General features: G+C 42.1%; 1 protein-coding gene across 3 annotated transcripts in view; it reads right to left on the bottom strand.

Annotated features, from left to right (window-relative positions):
* slc38a3b (solute carrier family 38 member 3b) overlaps positions 1-23,786 on the bottom strand; it is a 165,824-nt gene that overhangs the window by 93,464 nt on the left and 48,574 nt on the right. For all 3 annotated transcript variants that reach the window (XM_072280829.1, XM_072280830.1, XM_072280831.1), the window contains exon 5: positions 3,017-3,090. In XM_072280829.1, coding sequence (XP_072136930.1) covers positions 3,017-3,090 — 74 coding nt within the window. The remainder of the gene's footprint in view (positions 1-3,016; positions 3,091-23,786) is intronic.

Here is a 23,786-nt window from a genome sequence, read left to right as displayed (position 1 = left end):
ACCCCAGGTTGGAAACCCCTGGCCTCGGATGATTATTGTTAAGATCATCAGAGCTCACAGATCCATACACATAATCGCTACTCAAAGCTCCTTTAGCCTATTCTGCGCATTAGCCTATGTGTTTATTAATGGAAATCCTGCTTTGGGTATGAGAGGGCCTGGTTCAAATCACAAAGTGCCCATCCTTATCCCAGACAAGTAAAATGGTTACTAACACTGAGCTCTTTAGCCAAGGTGATTAGTCCAACATATAAGAAACAAAAACCAGAAGTACAACCTCTCGAGTCAGCTCCAACTTATTTTAAATTTTAATTTAAACTTTCAAACTTTCCTGCTCTTTCCCCATGTCCCTCAATTCCAGAAATCTGTCTGTCTCAGCCTAGAACAACCACTTGAGACAGAGAGTGCTAAAGACTCAGAACTTTCCATGTAACAAGTATCCCCTCAGCTCAGTCCTAAATCCCTTTACCCCAAGACAATGCCCTCTAACTTTCTAGTGCCCACACTAACAATTCCTCTCAGGTTTTTTTGACTTTTAGTGAGGGGCATGCCTGATGGTCGGATTAGCCTTCTGTGTCCATCAATTTTGTCTGCCATGTCCCTTTAATGCTGGTATCACAATATTGTCAATATGATTGTAGCATCAACTCCTGTGTATGTGTTTAATTTTATCTTATCCAGCATCACCAGCACCAGCCTACTTGCCAACAAGGACATATATAAAGAAAGGTGCGGGATAAGAACACAGAACATAGAATGTAGAAATCTACAGCACATTATAGGCCCTTCGGCCCACAATCTTGTGTCGACCATGTAACCTACTCTAGAAACTGCCTAGAGTTTCTCTACCGCATAGCCCTCTATTTTTCTAAGCTCCGTGTACCTATCTAGGAATCTCTTAAAAAACCCTACTATATCCACATCCACCACTCTTGCTGACAATGCATTCCACACACCCAACACTCTCCATGTGAAAAACTGGCCTCTGACATCCCCCCTATACCTACTTCCAATTGCTAACTGTGCCCCCTCGTGTTAGCAATTTCAACCCTGGGAAAAAGCCTCTGGCTATCCACACAATCAATGCCTCTCATCATCTTTTTCACCTCTATCAGGTCACCTCTCGTCCTCTGTCACTCCAAGGAGAAAAGGCCAAGTATATTCAACCTATTCTCATAAGGCACGCTCTCCAATTCAGACAACATCCTTATAAATATCCTCTGCACTCTCTTTATAGCATCCACATCCTTCCTGTAAAGATGTGACCAGAACTAAACACAGTGCTCCAAATGGGTCTAACTAAGGTCTTATATAATTGTAACATTACCTCACGGCTCTTGAACTCAGTCCCACGGTTGATGAAGTCTAACATACCATACGGCTTCTTAACAACATTGTCAATCTGCGCAGCAGCTTTGACTGTCCCATGGACACGGGTCCCAAGATCTCTCTGATTCTCCACACTGCCAACAGTCTTACCATGAATATTATATTGTCTTCAAACTTGACCTAGCAAAATGAACCACTTCACGCTTACCTGGGTTGAACTCCATCTGCCACTTCTCAGCCCAGTCCTGCAACATATTGATGTCCTGTTGTAAATTCTGATAACCCTCCAGACTATCCACAACAGCCCCAACTTTTGTGTCATCAGTAAACTTACTAACCCACCCTTCTACTTCCTCATGCAGGTCATTTGTTAGAAATCACAAAGAGGAGGGGGCGGGTCACAGAACAGACCCCTGTGGAACACCACTGGTTACCGACCGTCATGCAGAATACGAACCATCTACAACCACATTTGCCTACTGTAGGCAAGACATTTCTGGATCCATAAAGCAAGGTCTCCTTGGATCCAATGCCTCCTTACTTTTTAAATGAGTCTTGCATGGGGAACTTTATCAAATGCCTTACTGAAATCCATGTACACTACATCCACTGCTCTACCTTCATCAATGTGCTTTGTTACATCCTCAAAGAATTCAATCAGGCTCATAAGACATGACCTGCCTTTGAGAAAGCCATGCTGACTATCCCAAAATCAGATAATGTCGCTCCAAATGCTCGCAAATCCTGCCTCTCAGGATCTTCTCCAACAACTTGACGACTATTGAAGAGTCTCACTGGTCTCTAATTTCCTGGGTTATCTCGCCCTTTCTTGAACAAGAGAACAACATTTGCAACCCTCCAATCCTCTGGTACTTCTCCTGTCTTTATTGATAATGCAAAGTCATCACCAGAGGCTCAGCAATCTTCTCCCTTGCTTCCGACCGTAGTCTGGGGTATATCTCGTCCATTCCTAGCAACTTGCCTAACTTAATACTTTTCAAAATCTCCAGCACATCCTCTTTCTTAATGTCTATATACTCAAGCATTTCAGTCCATGGCACGTTATCCCCATAATTGCCAAGGTCCTTTACCCTAGTGAATACTGAAGCAAGGTATTCAATAAGTACTTCTGCTACCTCCTCCGACTCCGTACACACGTTTTCACTATTGCTCCTGATTGGTCCTATTTTCACATGGCTCATCCTCTTGCTCTTCACATATTGTAGAATGCCTTGGGTGTTTCCTTAATCCTGCTCATAGACTGTTTGTCCCAGTCCCATCAGGCTACATCCACTCAGGACCACCAGACTCACAAGCAGTTACTTACCCCAAGCAGTAAAGCTGAACAACACCTCCATCCACTAACTCCACCATGACTTTATTATTTCCCATCAGTTACATTATGTATAGCCTAGTGTCACTTTATGGAGATATAATCAATCTATTATGCAAGCTATCTTATGTATTCATATCTATTGCATTTTTTTGTATTATTATTTTCTTTTCTTCTGTGTTTTTTTTCTGTTGTATCAGATCTGGAGTAATGATTACTTTGTTCTCTTTACACTTGTGTTCAGGAAGTGACATTAAATAATCATGAATCGTGAATTTCATGAGTTGCTTCAGTAAAATGAATGATCCCAAAGGGGAAAAGAGAAAGGATATATGTTAATGTTGTTTCACTTACCAACCACTCCAGAAGCCTTCAGAAGCAAGTGAATAGAATAGGAGGAGAGGAGGGCTACAGCAGTCAAAAGAAAGCTAAAACAAAACAGGATGAAAGGCAGATGATTAGCCTCAACATCAATTTTTTAATTAAAGTGATTATTAGAAAGTTTAAGTATTTGTGTCAAATTATTGACTCCTGAATTAAACAAATGCTTGAGACTTAAAATATTATGACAATTGACTGAAAAGTTGGTCAACAATAAGACTTCAGCTTTTTACTCAGAATAGATTTTGAACTTCAGAAATCATAAAAATTATTGCTGGGGTGAGCAGTTTCTAGTTCCTGGGTGTCAACATCTCTGAGGATCTATCCTGGGCTCAATATGTTGATGCAATTACAAAGAAGGCATGACAGTGGCTAGATTTTATTAAGGGTTTGAAGAGACTTGGTATGTCACCAGTCACTCACAAGCTTCTACAGATGTGTCATGGAGAGCATTCTAACTGGTCACATCACCATCTGGTATGGAGGGGCCATTGCACAAGATCAGAAAAAAACTGCAGAAAATTGTAAACTTGGTCAGCTCCATCAGAGGCACTAGCCTCCTCGGCAGAAAGGACACCATCAAAATGCCACGCCTCAAAAAGACAGCATCCATCATTAAGGACCCCCTCAAACAGGACATGCCCTCTTCTCCTTGCTACCATCAGACAGGAGACACACACTCAACATTTCAGGAACAGCTTCTACTATCAGATTTCTGACTGGACAGTGAACCCATGAACACAACCTCACTATTTTTCCTCTCATTTTACTTAATTTAAATATATACATATATATATAATATTATATACATATATATACACACATACATACACACACACACACATATACACACATACACACACACACTACTAAAATTCTCATATTCTGTTTGCCTGTTTGTGACCTCCAATTAGCCCAAACGGTGCATTACAGCGGAATTTTTTTAACTAAGTTGACTTAAAATGCGCAAACTTACAGAATGCATGCAAAGTTCAGCGTTGTATATTTGTATAAAATTGCTCACTTGTCAATCAACAGGCCCCACTTTCCACAAATTGAGCCGATTTCACCTTCTGTGGAAACCGTGACGCGACACCACGACACATGCGCAAAGCCAGCCTCAGCAGCGCCTCACGATGCTCACAGCAGCGACACCAACCGCAGCAAAGGGGCAGGGCAGCTCGATTTTGAGCGGTCACATTCTGCTAATCACCATCAGCATGTGCAGGATTGGGTCAGCTCAAACTGAGACCCATCAATAACAGACAATTAAATCTTACTGTAATGACGTACTTCGAAACACCCATCAAACCCTTTGCTGCAGTCAAAGGACAGCGGTGACTATATCACGTCCATTTAGGAGAGCGCCAACCACATCATCAAGAGAAATCAGCATCCTGGAGGCTTTGGTGTTACTGCTTTGTATATTCTATCCAACATTAAGGTAAAAAAAATATGGTCAGCCTAATTATGCCGTGTGGAAAGAGAAGGGGGACATTATGGTCAAGGGATTACACCAAACGTTGTCAGAAAGTGGCAAGGAGAGGGAGAGAACAAGAATCGGATGAGTCTAGGACCGCACGACTCCAGGATAAATGAGTCAGGACAAAAAAAGATGAGAGAAGAAGAGACAGAGGAGGAGAGGCATGCACGTCTCCAAAATGACAACAATAGGCACAGAAGGAGGAGAGAACAAGAATCAGATCAGGCCACGGCCGCACAACTCCAGGATCAGAGAAAAAGAACAAACGGTAGAAGAGATGAAGGATGAAAGGGCTGCGCGTCTCCAGAATGACAACAACTGCCAACAAAGTTGCTATCATTATACCGCACAGCACCGAACCTGAAGCAAGATCACAGCATCCCATCATTTCATTGTGGAACTTGGATCCACCAAGGCTTTGCAATGGAACACGAATGATGGTGGAAGAACTGCACGACAATCTCGTCGTAGCAAGATAAACATTGGTGCGTTCAAAAATGATATTGTTATAATCCCAAGAATTACTCTCAGTTTATCGGAAGGGGAAGATGTTCCTCTTCAGCGCAGCCAGTTCCCGATACAGTCATGCTGTGCTATGACTATACATGAGGCACAAGGCCGAACCATGGAGAATGTGTTGATTTATCTAGAGAAACCGGTATTCCAGCATGGTCAGCTGTATGTGGCTTTAAATCGGAGAAAAAGAAATGAAAACATTAGAGTGTTCTTGAAGGGTGGCAGATCAACCAGAAATGTTGTCATCAAAAGTGTCCTTTGTTAAACGAGGAGCAGTATATTTGTCTTGTTATGCTTCTTTCTTCTTTAATAAACTGAGCTTTCCTTCTTTAATTTCCAAAGTAAAGTGATAGCAATAGCATTCAGGGAAAATTTAATGTTCATTTTGGTCACATCAGAATGCATTACCTTTCTCTCAAGGGGTGCCCCAACGGGTCAACCGGTTGTTTTATATATATATATATATATATATATATATATATACACACACACACATACATATATACATACATACACACACACACACACACACACACACACATATATATATATATATATATATATATATATATATATAAAATATTACAGTGAGGTGTTCTGTAATGATCGATAAACCAATTGTTTGGAATAAAAATGATCTTGCCTGGTGTCTCAGGGCTGGGTGTGCCTGCACCCGTACCCACACCACCCGCTGCCCTGGCACTCCTTCTCTGCCAACTGTCCCACACCCCTCCCGCAAATTTCCCAACATACGCCGGAGATATTAAACCTGGTTCTGATTCTGACTCATAGACCTACAGCAGTTCAACACAGATACAGGCCAGTCGATCCACAATGTTGTGCTTAACTAATTAAACTAGTATTTAAAGGCCTAACTAAAGTAACCCCTTCTGCCAATACAATGTCTGTATCGCTCCATCTCTGCACATTCATCTCTATCTAAATCCTCTTAAACACCTCTTTGTATTTGCCTCCACTACAACTACTGGCTGTGCATTCTCAAAACCCACTATTCTGTGTAAAAATCTTGCCACACATATGTCCATTGAACTTACCTTCGCTCATCTTAGATGCATTCCCTAAAGACATTAAAGGCATAAAGAAACACACATCAAAGCTGCTGGTGAACGCAGCAGGCCAGGCAGCATCTGTAGGAAGAGGTGCAGTCGACGTTTCAGGCCGAGACCCTTCGTCCTGACGAAGGGTCTCAGCCGGAGATGTCGACTGTACCTCTTCCTAGAGATGCTGCCTGGCCTACTGCGTTCACCAGCAACTTTGATGTGTGTTGCTTGAATTTCCAGCATCTGCAGAATTCCTGTTGTTTAAAGGCATAAAGAAGATCCATTTGTTATTGTCCTAACTCCCAATATATTTGAACTATATCCCTCACACTGCTTAAGGAGAGGATTCCAGAGGAGCTCATGAGGCTCATTGAAGGTGAGGTGATGAGTGGTTTGCAGGTACATGCCTGGAGTGTAGTCAGTTGCATGACCATCTGTCACTCTACTTGTCAATGCTGCAGAGCACCAAGTCAAAGTCTTCCCCTTTCTATTCCCTGTTCTGGCCTCTTAACTCTTCTCGTCACCTGCCTACCATCTCCCCCAGTGCCCCTCTTTCTTCCCTTTCTCCCACGTCTACTCTCCTATCAGATTCCTTCTTCTCAAGCCCTTTACCTTTCCCAGTCATGTAGCTTCAACTATGACCTTCTAGCTTACCCTCCTTCCCATCCCCCACCTTTTTATTCTGGTGTCTTCCCCCCTCCTTTCCGGTCTAGACCCAAAACATTGTCTGTTCATTTCCATAGATGCTGCCTGACCTGCTGAGCTCCTCCAGCATTTATGAGTGTTGCTCTGGATTTCCAGCATCTGCAGAATCTCTTGTGTTTAAGTCAATGTCTTGCCTTTTATTTATTGTCAGATCACTTTCCTGAAAATTTCTGTCAATATTGGAGGTTGTCTGAGTAGCATGCTGTGTTTAGCCCCTGAAAAGGGTAGGGGTCTTAGATCGGCTGAATGCTCTTTCAGCTTCTCCTTTACTCCCACAACCCACAGGAAGCACCTCACTTCAGATGCCAAGCACTTCACTTGTCTGGAAATATCACAGGCCTGGAAATTTCCTCAAGGCACCACGTTTCAGCCTTGACTGTATTAACGTCAAAGTCAGGTAGTTCAATTGTGATTTTACGAAAATTATCTTTCAACTAGGAAAATAAATTCAACTCCCCCATATGTTCAGGCCACTTCTGCGATATTTTGATATTGGTTTATTAACGTTGCACATGTAGCAAGATATGGAGAAAAGCTTGCTTTGTATACTGTTCATATAGATCTAATCATTACACAGTACACCGAGCAAGAATAAGGTAAAACAATAACTATGCCGATTAAGGTGTGAGCACTAACAAAAAAGTACAGTGCAGTTAAACAATAAGGTGCAAGATCATAACGAGGTCATAAATATGAAGCCAAGAGTCCACTTTGTCTTAAGACCATAAGACAAAGGAGCAGAAGTCGGCCATTCGACCCATCGAGTCTGCTCCACCATTTTATCGTGAGCTGATCCATTCTCCCATTTAGTCCCACTCCCCCGCCTTCTCACCATAACCTTTAATACCCTGGCTACTCAGATACCAATCAATCTCTGCCTTAAATACTCCCAATGACTTGGCTTCCACTGCTGCCCTTCGCAACAAATTCCATAGATTCACCACCCTCTGGCTAAAAAAATTTCTTTGCATTTCTGTTCTGAAATCTTACAAGAGGTCCATTCAGGAATCTGATGACAATGGGATGGAAACATAGAAACATAGAAAACTTACAGCACAATACAGGCCCTTCGGCCTACAAAGCTGTGTCGAACATGTCCTTACCTTAGAACTACCTAGGTTTACCCATAACCCTCTATTTTTCTAAGCTCCATTTACCTATCCAGGAGTCTCTTAAAAGACCCTATCATTTCTGCCTCCACCCACTCTCTGTGTAAAAAGCTTACCCCTGACAGCTCCTCTGTACCTACTTCCAAACACCTTAAAACTATGCCATCTCGAGCTAACCATTTCAGCCCTAGGAAAAAGCCTCTGACTATCCACATGCTCAATGCCTCTCATTATCTTTTACACCTCTATCAGGTCACCCCTCATCCTCCATCGATCCAAGGAGAAAAGGTTGAGTTCACTCAACCTATTCTCATAAGTCATGCTCCCCAGTCCAGGCAACATCCTTGTAAATCTCCTCTGCACCCTTTCTATAGTTTTCACATCCTTCTTGTAGTTAGGTGACCAGAACTGAGCACAGTACTCCAAGTGGGGTCTGACCAGGGTCCTATATAGCTGCAACTTTACCTCTCAGTTCTTTAACTCAATCCCACGGTTGATGAAGGCCAATGCACCGTATGCCTTCCTAACCACAGAGTCAATCTATGCAGCAGCTTTGAGTGTCCTGTGGACTCGGACCCCAAGATCCCTCTGATCCTCCACACTGCCAAGAGTCTTACCATTAATGCTATATTCTGCCAACATATTTGACCTACCAAAATGAACCTCCTCACACTTATCTGGGTTGAACTCCATCTGCCACTTCTCAGCCCAGTTTTGCATCCTATCGATGTCCCGCTGTAACCTGTGACAGCCCTCCACACTATCCACAACACACCCAACCTTTCTGTCATAGATGCTGTCCTTGAGCTTTGAGGTACATGGTTTCAGGCTTTTGTATACCCTGCCTGATGGGAAAGGGAAGGAGAGAGAATGAATCAGTGGGTATTTATTCTAGTAGAGAGGACAGCCGTGAGAGCTGGAAGTGGAGCAAATTCTGTTTTGGAGATAAGGCCCAGGATTTGCTTCCTAAACACAGCAATCACCCTAAGTGAGTATCACTTTCACTGCCAGGTTGAGCTGTTGACATTGGAATGCTCCCTGAATTAGAATCACTGGCCACACATGCTTTGATACATGTGGAATATACTTGCCATGCATTCCACAGATAAGATTGGACAGATGGGAAAAAAAGCTGCTCGGCTGGACAGATGTGTGGATAAAACTAGTGAGACAGACAGACATTGTGTAAAGGAAGCTGCAGCAAATGGGCTTTATCCTGTCCATATCTCGTCATTCTATTTTGGTGACGTACTTTCCACCGAAAATTAGTTTGCTCTACACTGAGGCTCAACCTGCACTTCTTACACAGCAATCCTTTCTAATTGTCTTAAATAGGTGGAGTAACTTGTAAATCAGTCCCAGGCTATCACTAACCAGAAGCTCTATTAAACGTTATGGAATAGAGTCATGGGGTTATATAGCAGCTCCTTTGACCCAACCAGTCCATGCCGAGCAAGGTGCCCCATCCAATCCATGTACCTATCCAATTTGTTATCAACCACTTCCTCTGGCAGCTCATAGAACATAGAACAGTTGAGCACAAGAAGAAGCTCAACAATGTGTGCCGAACCAATTAAATAGCCAACTAAATAAATCCTTTCTGCCTACACAAAGTTCATGTCCTTCCCTTTCCTGCACATTCATATGCCTATCTAAGAACTTCTTAATGTCTTATTGTATCTGCCTCCACTACCGCTCCAGGCAGTTAACGTCCCTATTGGATCTGCCTCCACTACCGCCCCAGGCAGTCCATTCCAGGTACTCATCTCACTCTGTGTAAAAAATTTGCTCCGCATATCTCCCTTGAACTTACTCCTTTTTCATCTTAAATATATGCCCTCTGGTATTAGACATTTCAACCTTGGGAAAAAGAGACTGTCTGTCTGCTCTACTGTTGTCACACATAACTTTATAAACTTCTACCAGGTCTCCCCTCAACCTCCACCACTCCAGAGAAAACAACTCTAGTTTATCCAACCTCTCCTTACAGCTCTTGCTCTCTAATTCAGGCAGCAGCTTGGTCAAACTCCTCTGCACCCTCCCCAGAGCTTCCACATCCTTCCTATAATGGGCGTCCAGAAATGAATACAATATTCTAGATGTGGCCTAACTTTTTCTTTCTAAGGCTGCAACTTAAGTTCCTGACTCAAACTTATTCCCTCAAATAATAAAGGCAAGAATGCCATATAATATAATCACTTTATTTATAGAGCTCTTTTCATATAGATGACATAGTTCATGAGATTTACAATGGGATAGAGTACAAACATGAAAATAAAATAAAAATAAACACGAACACAAAAGACAAAATATGTTAATTAAAAGCAAGGAGTTTAAAAGTGTCAACAGAGTCAGCAGTTTTAGGTATTGAATTCCAGTTGAGGAGCGTAGTTCAAAAAAGCTGATCCACCAATTATTTTTTGAGGGAGATAGTTTAATTTTAAGACACTGGTGGAAGAAGACCTGAGAGCTTGAGCAGCACTATAAAACAAAGGTGATTCTATGATGTACTTCAGTCCCAGACCATTAATTGTTTTAAGACAGGTAAGATGCCTTTTTTTTTAAAATCACTCTGTCAAACTATGTTGTCACTTTCAGAGAACAATGGACTTGAACCCCAATCATCCCCTCTACCTATCATCATTGTTAAGCATCCTGCCATTAACACTTTATTGTCCCTTTGTATTTGGTCCAGCAAAGTGCAACATTACATATTTGGCCATGTTAAACTGCATCTGCCATTTCTCTGCCCGTATCCGCAACTGATTAACATTCCGTGTCCTTTGGCAGCTTTCTGCACTATCCATAATGCCAGCAACCTTTGTATCATCTGTAAGCTTAGTAACACACACACATTTATGCTTTAATCCACCTGAAGAGGACCTCTCCTATGTGATATATATGATTCACTCTGGATCCCATGCATCTTAATCTTTCCCCTTGCACCAGCCCTGGGAAAGAGGATCAGAAATGCATTCATCCTGCCTATGCTCCTCATGAAGTGCACAAATTAGATGAAAAAACTGAAAAATGTGGCAATTAGATGGAGCTGGCAGAAATAATTTTCAGCCCCTCTTGAAACTATCTTGAGCATGAGATGTCATTTAAGCTATACACTTCCTTCTTGTCTATTAAACCAAACTGGAAGATAATTTGTCTTCCTCTGTGTGTGCATACTATGTGAAAGAATGGCCCAATTAGGTATACATTCCTGCACTCCATTCAAAGCCCTGAAAATGGGTCTGTAGCAGATAGAGAAATGCTATTACAGCTCAGGGCATCGGATTTCAATTCTGTCATCATCTGTAAAGGAGTGTTTACTCCTTCACTGGAAATGCATGGGCTCTTCTGGGTGCTTCAGGTTCCTCCCACAATCCAAAGGCATAGCAGTTAGTAGGTTAGTTGGTCTTTGTAAATTTCCGTGATTAGGCTGGGGTTAAATCGGGGGTTGCTGGCTGCATGGCAGGGTTGAAAGGGCCTATTCTACCTGTATATCTAAAGAAACGCAACTTTTAGCCAGTTTGTTCTTGAATATTGTTTGGAAATCCCATTTCAGGCAAATAAATTGTATCATTTATATCCTTACATTATCTACTCTCTTAGATCGATAGCAAAGGATGTAGGTGAAAGCATGGGTTTCATGGCAGGTTTGGGTGGTTCTGTTTTCACTTGAATCCAATAAAATTTGGTGTAAATTTGATAGTGGATTGTGGGTGCATAGTATGGATACCGATATCTGACAAATCCACTCAACTGTGTACACAATGTCACTGATCTCTCATGAAAACTTGTCATAAGACCTTTCTGCTCAAGTCTTCTCCACCGTTCAATCATGGTTGGTTGATTTATTTTCATTCTCAACCCTACTCACTTGCCTTCTTCACATAATCTTTGATGCCTTTACTAACCAAGAACCTATCAAATTCCACTTTAAATATACCCAATGACTTGGCTTCCACAACCGCCAGTGAGAATGAGTCCTAAAGATTCCTAACCTCAGGCTAAAAGTATTTGAACAGAATTCCTCATTTCTGTTCACAAGGGATATCCCTCTAGTCTGAGGCTGTGTTCACTGGCCCTAGTTTAGCTCATTTTCGAAAACATCCTCTCCATTTCCACTCACAGAGATTGGTAAGGTTTCAACTGTCACCTGGGTGACTACTATTCACAAGTACACTTAGACAGAGGCTGCTTGGATTGTTTAACCTCTGTTACTGATACCCACTGCAGATGTCCAAAGATTTTTCTTCATCATTTCTGGAATGCTGGTTTCATTCTGGTAGTTCTGCAAAGGCCCAAGTTCAGCCCCAAACTCACAGCCTTCCTCTAAAGAGACCTGTCTGGGAAATTGGGAAATATCATGCTAACAGGGAGATTGTCCTCCATGCTGAGGTACATTCTGGGCAAATTTAATCTGCCAAGGGATGCTAAACAGATCAAGCAAAAAGTCAATTGTACAACCCTATACACCAGGGGTGGTGAACCTTTTTTGAGAGTGTGTGCTCAAATGGGCAGTAATTGGAAAAAATCCTCGTGTGCCATGTTAATTTTGAGAGGATCTGTCCAGGCTCCAGCATGTAAGTGACGTTACGACGAAAACACAGCAACACCTCTACTTTCTTAGAAGTCTGCGAAGATTTGACATGTCATCTAAAACTAAGACAACCTTCTATAGATGTGTGGTGGAGAGTATATTGACTGGTTGCCTAACGGCTTGGTATAGAAACACCAATGCCCTTGAATGGAAAAGCCTACAGAAATGAGTCAATACAGGCCAGTCCATCACAGGTAAAGCCCTTCGAGGACAACTGATGTGCAAAGGAGGGCAGCATGGTAGTGTAGTGGTTAGCACAATACTTTACAGAACCAGCAACCCAGGTTCAACTGTCTCTGCTGTCTGTAAGGAATCTGTATGTTCTCCCTGTGACCACTTGGCTTTCCTTAGGGTGCTTTGGTTTCCTTCCACAGTACGAAGATGTACTTTGGGTTTGTAGGTTTACAGGTTATTGTAAATTGTCCCATGGTTAGGCTAGGGTTGCTGTGCAGCATGGCTCAAAGGCTTGAAGAGCCTGTTCCATACTGTATCTCAATAAATACAATAAGTAAATTGTGGAGGAACAGCAGAATAGAGGGACCTTTGTCCCAGATCACTAAGTCATATAGCATGGAATAGGCTCTTTTGCCCACAATTTCACACTGACCATCAAGTACTAAGCACAAGAGATACTAGAGATGCTGGAAATCCAGAGCAGCACAAACAAAATGCTGGAGGAACTCAGGAGGTCAGGCAGCATCTTTAGAGGGAAATAAACGGTAGACATATCAAACTGAGACTAGAGAAGCTTCTGTCCTTAAGGATCCACCTCTAATTGGTCCAAAATGTCGACTGTTTACTCCTCTCCATTGATGCTGCCTGACTGCTGAGTTCCTCCAGTATTTTGTGTGTTGACCATCAAGTATTTATTCACACTTTCCCTACTTCATTCTCTACCATTACCCTCAGCTTCCCCCAACTTGTCTCTGATTCTGCTACTCACCTACACATGAGGGATTTCACAGGGGACAATTCAGCTGCATATCTATGGGACGAGGGAGAAGACCTGGAGCACCCAAGGAAAACCTGCTCTATTACACAGGGAACATACAACTTCCATTGAGACAGCACTAGAGATCAGCACGGAAGTCAGGTTGTTGCAGCTGTGACACCAGCCTGTCTGCCAAAAGAGGTTCCATTAACCAAAGTTCTGTTCTCACGGTAAAGACAAAACAACAGTGTAAGAGCATAATTCATAATGGTTTCAGACATCAGCACATTCCAGGAGCTGGTAGTCTGTGAGTTTTTATTTATTTAGAGATACAGCGTAGGCCAAGCCCTTCCAGCCCAACAAGGCACACTGTCCAGCAACCCACCTACTTAACCCTAGCCTAACCACAGGACAATCTACAATAACCAATTAACTTAATAGCCGGTACATCTTTGGACTATGGGAGGAAACCGGACACCCGGGGGAAACTCACACACACACAAAGAAAGAGCATACATACTCTCTTACAGAGGGCACTGGAACTGAGCTCCAAACTGCAACGCCCTAAGCTGTAATAGCGTCACACTGTGCTACTGTGACACCGCTAATCACAACTTTCTTTTGACTGTAGCAGAACAAGGGAATGGAATACTTTCAAAATCACAGTCATGCCTCCAGGTAAGGTAAGGGATACAACTCATTCTCAGCAAGATGCTACGGGGGAGAGGGGGGAGGGGGGGAGGGGGGGAGGACAGAAAGAGTGGGGGAAAGAGCTTGGAGAGCATGGCGGAGAAAGACAGACACAAGGAATGAAGGAGGAGAAAGAGAGAAAGAAAGGCATGAGAAGAGAGAGGAAGAGAGAGAGGTGGAGGCATCAGCGACTGATATGGCAACACCAATGCTCTTGAATGGAAAAGCCTACAAAACGTACTGGATACAGTCCAGTCCATCACGAGGTACCCAAACCACCCAACAATCCATCATTAAAGTCACTTAGATCACATTTATTCCCCATTCTGATGGGGACAGTCTGAACAACTGAACCTCCTGAACAAGTCTGCATGCTTTTATGCATTGAGTTGCTGACACATGATTGACCGATTTACATTAGGGAGCAGGCATAAAGGTGTATCTAATAAAGTGGCCACTGAATATACATCTCCACTTCACCCTTTAAAATAGCTAGAAGCACAGCAATACATTTCATGCAGAGAGCCACAGCAGCTGATGTGATTATTTCTTACAACCGGATCCAATATAAACCTAGCTTTTACTATAATGTTAGAGAAAGTGATATCTGAGAGATAGCCTAAAATGTCTGCATTGCAGAAGTTAGGGTTTACTATACGGTATTGCATAAATATTCAATTCTCCTATCTACCAAATAGTATGAGAATTGGAAGCATAAGTCCCCTGATCTGGTAAAGACAGTGGATTCCTGTTCCTAATAGTTAATAATGGAGGAATTCATCCAGTGTGCACACATGTTCTTTTGATTGACTGTAAATGACAAAATCAGCACAGATGCCTAGTATAGATAATTGACTGCCTTCATGCAAACCTTTTGAAGATTACATCCTCCAAATCTTCAATTTCACTGTACCTGTAACGTTCCAGATGACTGCTGAGATCTTAAAATTCTTCATAGTTCCAAACTTGTTAAAGTTGTGAAATCATTTTATTTCTGCTCCCAGCCGTTTCTGGCATGCCCAAACCTGAATGCCTGAAACCGCGGTAAGCAAAGCAGTTCGGAATTGTGTTGCTGCTTATTTCCCACTAATTCCAGTGACAAATATCACTGCTAACGACCACACAAGTACATCCGACTAGCACTTGTAAGAACCTGTTTGGCAATAGTCTCCTGCCCCAATTAAGCAGCATAAAGGCCCAAATAAATGGGAATCTGGCTATTTTCTTGATTAGTTTTTGTTCTTTAAGAGTTGTTCCAAAGAGTTGCCCCGATTAACCGATGACCCAATTAATCGATATTCACTGTATTTTGAATAGCCCTAGATTGCAAAGAATTCAAACCTACTCAGTAGTTATGGTGTTTTATGTTAGATTCACCTCTTCTGTTGCCCTAATTCTGTTCCAATTCAATGGCTGTCAGTTATTTTCATCACTAGGTAGGGTTCTGCGTCACACTTGAGTCTGGGACCCAATATCAAGAGCACAGTGTTCAGAAAGCACAGTGACATTTAATTATACAGATTTATTGTTTACGTGAAATGTTAACTCACTCTGTTTGATCCTGAGCAGCAGAAGCTGTCAGTGTAATTTGTGTTTCTCTACTCAAAGGGCTTTAGTTGCTTGGCTGCTGGGTATACTTAGGCCTTTAGTATCCAAGCAGATGAAGGGATATGGAAATTAGTTGAGAAATTATGGTTTCTGATACAGGATAAGTTTTGACTGAAATTGGCCCATGACCTATTCCAACTTTTATTCCTGGTGTCTCTGCATTGTGGAAACATAGAGACGTTTACATGATGTCTTTACGCTTGGCAAAGGTGGAGATGTGAATTACAAAATTAGTAATCCAGAGTCCTGAACCAATAAGCTAGAGACCGCAGTTGAAATCCCACACATGTAATTAAATTTTGGCTCATAATGTTGAATTTGAAAAATACAATAACCAGTTTTAGAAAACAAAAGAGATTCTGTGGATGCTGGATATCTAGAGTAACATATATATTAATTCTTGGAGAAACTCAGCAGGTCAAGTAGCATCTATGGAAAAGAATAAACATTCAACAGTTCAAAGTTTAAAGCTCAAAGTCAATTTATTATGAAAGTATATATATGTTACCATATATAACCTGAGATTCATTTTCTTGAGAGCATACTGAATAAATCCAACAACAATAATAGAATCAGGGAAAAGCCGCACCAACTGGGCATACAACCAGTGTGCAAAAGACAACAAACTGCAAATACGAAATGACAGAAATATTAATAATTATCTAAATAAATAAACATTGTGAACATGAGGTGAATAGTCCTTGAAGGGTTGTCCACAGGTGCAGCACAACACTTCATGCTTAGCCTCCTGCTCTATCACTGAAGCACAGCTCTAATGCCATGTACTCAAATATACCGATGACACCACTGTGAAGGCCGAATCAATGGCGGCGACGAATCCCTCACTCAGTGTCAGCAAGACCAAGGAGCTGATTATCGACTTTAGGAGGAGGAAGCCAGAGGTCCATGAGCCAGTCCTCATCAGGGGATCAGAGGTGGAGAGAGTCAGCAACTTTAAATTCCTCTGTGTTATCTTTTCAGAGGACCTGTCCTGGGCCTAGTATGTAAGTGCAATTATGAAGAAAGTACGGCAGTCCCCCTACTTCCTTAGAAGTTGGCAAAAATTTGGCTGAAATCTAAAATCTAGTATGGAAACACCAATGCCCTTGAATGGAAAATCCTACGAAAAGTAGTGGATATAGCCCAGTCCATCTTGGGTAAAGCCCTCCCCACCACTGAGTTCATCTGCATGGAGCACTGTTGCAGGAAAGCAACGTCTACCATCAGGGACCCCCAGCACCCAGGTCATGGTCTTTTCTCGCAGCTGCCATTAGAAAGAAAATACAGGAGCCTCAGGGCTCACACCACCAGGTACAGGAACAGTTATTACCCCTCAACCATCAGGCTCTTGAACCAAAGGGGATAAATTCACTCAACTTCACTTGCCCCATCATTGAAATATCCCCTCAACCTATGAACTACTTCCAAGGACTTTTCATCTCATGTTCTCAATATTTATTGCTTAGTGATTGTCATTATTTCTTTCTTTTTGTATTGACACAATTTTTTGTATTTTTCCACACTGGTTGAATACCCTGGTTGGTGTGGTCTTTCATTCATTCTATTATGGTTATTATTCTATTTTGGATTTTTTTTTGAGTATGCCAGCAAGAAAATGAATCTCAGGGTTGTATATGATGACATATATGTATTTTGATGATAAATTTAATTTAAGCTTATTGAACTTCAAACTTCACTCAATTTCACTTGCCCCATCACTGATGTTTCGTGCCAGGACTTCATCTTGATGAAAGGTTTTGTTCCAAAGAAAAATTGACTGTCTAAGCATTCCAATAGGTGCTGCCTGACCTGCTGAATTCCTCCATCATTTTGAGTCTTAGTAATAACTATCACAAAAGCTACCTAATTGTTGTAAAATCCGTTTGGTTTACGGATATCCTTCCTGGGAGTACTTCTGTCATTCTTGCCCTATCTAGCCCAACTGTGATTCCAGCCCATTTAAAGACAGTCTGAAATGGCTTGGCCTGGCAAGTCACCCAATTGTACCAGTGCATTACTTTGTCAAACAGAGAAGGAATGCAACTAGATAGACCACTGGTATTGACCTTGGCTCCAAATTTGGAAATGCCAATGTCATTCACATCCATGTCAACCTTGCAAACCTCCCTGCACAAACATCCAAGGACTGACAACAGAACTGAGAGAGCCAACCCACAGAGATGTTTATTCCAACAATACGTCCCAAACCAGTGAACCATCCATGAGGACAAGAACAGCAGGTGTTTGGAAACACTACTACGTGCAGTTTTTCCTCAATGTCATCCACCATCCTGATTTTGAAATCTATTATCAGTCCTTCATCATCACTGGATTTAGATTCTGGAACTTCTTAGCAAACAACATTGCAGGAATACTTTCAATCTGGGACTGTGGCAGTTGAAGAAAATGGCTCAGTACCTCCTTGTCAAGGACAGACAAGGGGCAGGCACAAAATGCTGGCCTGCTAGCAGTGTTCAGATCCCAAAAACAGGAATAAGGTTAAGAAAATAATTAATATTTTAGCTATTTAATTTCTTCATTGAATGCAAATTGATTGGCCTAATCAATGCAAACTGAACTACATTGATTGGCCTAATCTCAAACAATAACAAGGTGGTGTACAGGGAAGAAGTCATCTCTCTGACACAGTTGTGTCAAGAAAACAACCTCTCCCCCAATGTCGCAAAAACAAAGGAGCTGGTTGTGGATTACAGGAGGAATGGAGATGGGCTAACCTCTATTGACATCAATGGATCTGGGGTTGAGAGGGTAAACAGCTTTAAGTTCCTTGGCATCCACATCACAAGGACCTCATATGGTCTGTGCACACCAGTTGCATGGTGAAAAAGGCACGACAGTGTTTCTTTCACCTCAGATGGTTGAGGAAGTTTGGTATGGGCCCCCTAATCCTAAGAGCTTTCTACAAGTGCACAAATGAGAGCATCCTGACTGGCTGCATCACTGCCTGGTATGGGAACTGTACCTCCCTTAATCGCAGGACTCTGCAGAGGAGTGGTGCGGACAGCACAGCACATCTGTAGTGTGAACTTCCCATGATTCAGAATGTTTACAAAGACAGGTGTGTAAAAAGGGCCCAAAGGATCATTGGGGACCCGAGTCACCCCAACCACAATCTTTTCCAGCTGCTACCATCCGGGAAACGGTACTGCAGCATAAAAACCAGGACCAACAGGCTCCAGGATAGCTTCTTCCACCAGGCCCTCAGACTGATTAACTCACGCTGATTTGAGTGTATTTCTATGTTACATTGACTGTTTTATTTATTATAAATTATTATGTATGTCTATGATTGCACAATGCACATTTAAGTGGAGAGGTAACGTTAAGATTTTTCTCCTCATGTATGTGAAGGATGTAAGAAATAAAAAGCCAATTCAATTCAATTCAAATTTCTTACCCACATAGGGCAGCACGGTAGTGTAGCAGTTAGCATAACATTATTACAGCACCAGTGATCACCAGTTGGGGTTCAATTCCCATCAAGGAGTTTGTACATTTTCCCTGAAACGCATGGGTTTCCTCTGGATGCTCCATTTTCCTCCCACATTCCAAAGGCGTATGGTTGGGGTGAGCAAGTTGTGGGCATGCTATGTTGGCAACAAAATGACACTTGCGGTCTGCCCCAGCAATCCTCACTGATGTGATTTGATGCAAATTAATGTCCAATCTTTAAAAGACAACAATTCTCAACTTTAATGAGAGCTATGTATATGATATGGGATTAGAAACATGACAAGTACAGGAGCAAACTTCTCTTCCCCGAAGGACATTAGTGAATCAGTTACTGAAAAGATGCTAGAAATCTGATATAAAACAGGAATTGCAAAAACAATCAGCAAGTCAGGTAGCACTGATGAGGAGAAAACCAGAGATTTTTAATTTTTACTTAGAGCTACAGCTTAATAACAGGCCCTTCTGCCGTACAGCCCAATTGCACTCATGTGACCAATTACCTGCTAACCCATACGCCTTTCCAATGTGGGAGGAAACAAGTGCACCCAGAGGAAACACATGGTCACGGGGAGAATGCACAAGCCCCTTAGAGACAGCCCACACTGTCTGTGCTGAACACTTCTCCAAATTAAACTACGTCTGCTTCTGCCTGCACGTGATCCATTTCACCACCACACACCCCCATCTCTGTATATTCTATCACCATCATCTGTCTCCACCAATCCTGCACCAAGCATTCTGTGCAAAAAACAAGCCTCACACATCTCCTTTAAACTTGCCCCCCTATATGCACACTCTCTAATACTTGATATTTCTATCCTGGGAAAAATATCCTAAATGTCCAGCCTATCAATTCCTCCCATAATCTTATAAACTTCAGTTAGGTCTCCCCTCAGTTTCTCTTACTGAGAGACAACAAAGTTTATCCAACCTCTCAATATAGTTAATACTCTCTCATCCAGGTAGTATCCTGATAGACCTCTTCTGTATGCTATCCCAAATTTCCATAACGGTCCTGTAACGGGGCAACCTGAACTTTATGCAATACTCCAACTGTCGTCTAACCAGTTTTATTTAGCTAGAACTTGACATCTTATTCTCCTACTCAATGCCCCAACCAAAGGAGGCAAGCTTGCCACATCATAAACACTGGATGTCGGAAATATTGAGCAATGCACACAAAATGCCGGAGGAACTCAGCAAATCCGGCAGTCTTTGGAGGGAACAGTCAATGCTTCAGGCCAAGATCTTTCATCAACATGCCAAATGTCTTCTTTACCACCCTATCTACTTGAATGGGGGAAAAAATCGTGCCGGACACTATCTTTGACCAGTTGTTAACTTGCGAGGTAATAATCAACTCGTGTGCCATTACACAGTCAAAATACATTTTAAACTAACTGGCAGTAGGGAAACAGGGAGCTTTAGATCTACTTAAATATTAAACTAAATAATAACACACTAACTGTTGTCTGCTGGCAAGGAACTGCTGAACATAGTTATGCCACATTTTATGATACCCAGACTAGGCATGTGAATCATCTACTGCATTTGAAAGCCTTTATTTTCTCCATTCAGTCACCACCTGTAGTCCCAGCCAATGGGACAGCTGATGCTGCGCCACACCTCCACCCCACCCCCACCAGATCTATGCCAAGATTGCAATATCACTGCCTAAAAAAGGCCTGGGTACCAGCCTCATTGTTCACCATGTGGGTTCAAGCAGCTGGCTTGAACAGTGCATATCCTGTCTAACAGTATCACTGGGATATATGTCTCTTGCAGAATCATAACCTTAAATTAGCATGCTGCCATTTTTCCTATCACACTGGAAGTTTGATGTACATGCATCTATCCAGATATATAAATAAAATAAATAATAAGGTATACATCTTATTAATGTGACTGACACATGCTCTGAATTTTCCAGTGGTCATAATCAACATTAAGAAACCAAGTGTATCCTGATGCAATTAGCCTCATCTAATTATGGACAGACACCCAAGGGGACAGATATGTTTGCCCCAGTAAATTATGTGAGGGAACACTACATTTGATGAAAGGCAGCAAAACAAATTGCCATTGTTATTTAAAAAACATTTACATTAAAGTATTTAAGCAACTCTCCTCATTTGCTAATATGGATGTAGTAACAAAAAACCTTTTAAAATTAGCATGAAGTGAAATGCATTGTTTGTGTCAATGACCAAAACAATCTGAGGATGTGCTGGGGGCAGCCTGAAAGTTTCAGCAAGTTTCTGGCACCCACATAGCATGCCCACAATTTACCAATCCTTACTAACCTGTACGTCTTTGGAACATTGAAGGAAATCAAGGCACCTGGAGGAAACCCCTGCAGTCACGGGGAGAGGGGAGAACGTACAAACTCCTTACAGACAGCCGCAGGAAATGAATCTCTGCTAGCCAAGGTGCCACCTAAGCTAGTCCCATTTGCCTGCATTTAGCCTAGTTCTTCCTAAACCTGGTGAGAGATAGAACAGTATACACAGAAACAGGCCCTTCAGCCCACAATGTTGTGCTGAACCAATTAAATTAGTAATCAAATAATCAACTAAACTAATCTCGTCTGCCTACAAAATGCCCATGTCCTTCCATTTTCATAATATTCATGTGCCTATCTATACACCTCTTAAATGTCTCTCATGTTTCTGCCTCTCCAGAAAGGAATATTATTGCATATAAAATAAATATTATAGTCATTAGAGGTTCAAAAGAAACCATAGAATTCTAGAGCACTGTTGTTATTGCTTAACTTAATGCAAAGGCTTCTTGAAAGAGAATTTCAATGTATATCCCAATAGCACTATATACCATCGTTATGTGCAATGTCCATGGTGTTGGCAATCACGGTCTCATGGCCATGATTGTTCTTGGCAAATTCTTCGACAAAAGTGGTTTGCCACTGCCTTCTTCTGAGCAGTGTCTTTACAAGAAAGGCGATCCTTGCCATTATCAATACTCGTCAGAGATTGTCTGTCTGGCAACAGTGGTCACATAACCAGGGCTTGTGACATGCACCAGCTACCCATACGGCCATCTACCACTTGTTGCCATAGCTTCACGTGAGCCTGATCGGGCGGGGTGGGGGTGGGGTGGGGGGTGGCGAGGCTAAGCTGGTGCTACACCTTGTCCAAGGGTGACTTGTGCTCCAGCAGAGGGAAGGAACACCTTACATTTCCTTTGGTACAGACTTATGTTCACCCCACCACAATATACACATACAACTAAAACACTGAAAATTGACATGTTCACCCAATTTTATATATCCCAAAAGAATATGTCATGGAACTGAATTGGTTCTCAGTATACTTTGACGCCCTCAGAATCCATTCTTCAAACCTCAAGTATTTCAAACAAGGCATACATTGTTCACCGTTATAGGATACGTGCATAAAATCTCGTGCCCAGCACTGACAGTGCTTACTGTATAAGTTGACAACACGGCTTTATGCAAAACCACTTGGTTCAAATAAGACCTGTCTCAGGTTCATAAACCTGAATTCTTAGAGCAGTTAGATGTGTTGTCAGATTTAATTACAGCACCCATCGGCAATATTGCTAAATGACTGCTGTTGACGACAAATGACGTATTTGGTGAGATTCTCAGTCCAAATGGTAGACTAATTAATTTTATGTCTACTGTCTCCGTCAACATTGCAACCCTCTGCTTTCAGCCATTTCTGTCATCTTGCACTGCCTTTATTTCCTTCCCCACACACTGTGACTGGAAGCTGTGTCTTCTCTTCTCAAAGCCGGCAGTAAAAGGAAGAGGGTTGGGCATAGGGCTATTAACCCCAATCTGTAAAAACCTAGTGCTGCAGAGACACAAACAGAAGCTCTGCAGGGTCTCGTCCCAGGGAAAGGAAGGATCTTTGAAGATGGGCTATAGCTGGGGATAATTTGAAGGACCAGCCCAGGAGAGCTTCGCAGCCTTAACTCTAGCAGGTGTGATGGGCTTCAGAAGAAGAAGAAGAAGGAGAAGACACACTGCGACTGGTAGCATGTCTCCAAGTTCCTGAATTTGCTTCCTAAACCTCTTCGCCTTTCTAATTGTTTCAAATTTAAGATTTAAAATTCAAATTCAAATTCAAATCTGCTTCTTTGGTCCAGATGTTCGTAGTATATCCCTGCATTACTTGGTTTGGTGTCAAATTTTGTTTTACACTACTTGTGATGGTTTATTGTGGTCTGCTAATTCAAGCTGTTTCTAATATTGCAAAGCAGGAACATAATACTCAGATCCCTCACTGATGCTTCGCTCGCTGGTACACATCCATTTGGATCTTCCGCTATGCCTTTTTTAAACACTTCCTCAAAGGTCGTAAGAAAAAAATGAGGATGATTGGAATAGATGGGGAACAAATCACAAACTAGTCAAGGTCATAGAGTCATAGAAAAGTACAGCACAGCAACCGGCCCTTTGGTCCATCTAGTCTGTGCTGAACTATTAATCTGCCTAGTCCCCATCGACCTGTACCCTGACCATAGCCTTTCAAACTCATCCCATCTATCCACCCATCCAAATTTCTCTAACATGTTGGAATCGAACCG

The sequence above is a fragment of the Mobula birostris genome, chromosome 16, assembly GCF_030028105.1.
Source record: "Mobula birostris isolate sMobBir1 chromosome 16, sMobBir1.hap1, whole genome shotgun sequence".
In the NCBI taxonomy this organism is placed as follows: domain Eukaryota; kingdom Metazoa; phylum Chordata; class Chondrichthyes; order Myliobatiformes; family Myliobatidae; genus Mobula; species Mobula birostris.
The sequence above is the reverse complement of the archived record's forward strand: the minus strand, read 5'-3'. Positions and strand labels throughout refer to the sequence as shown.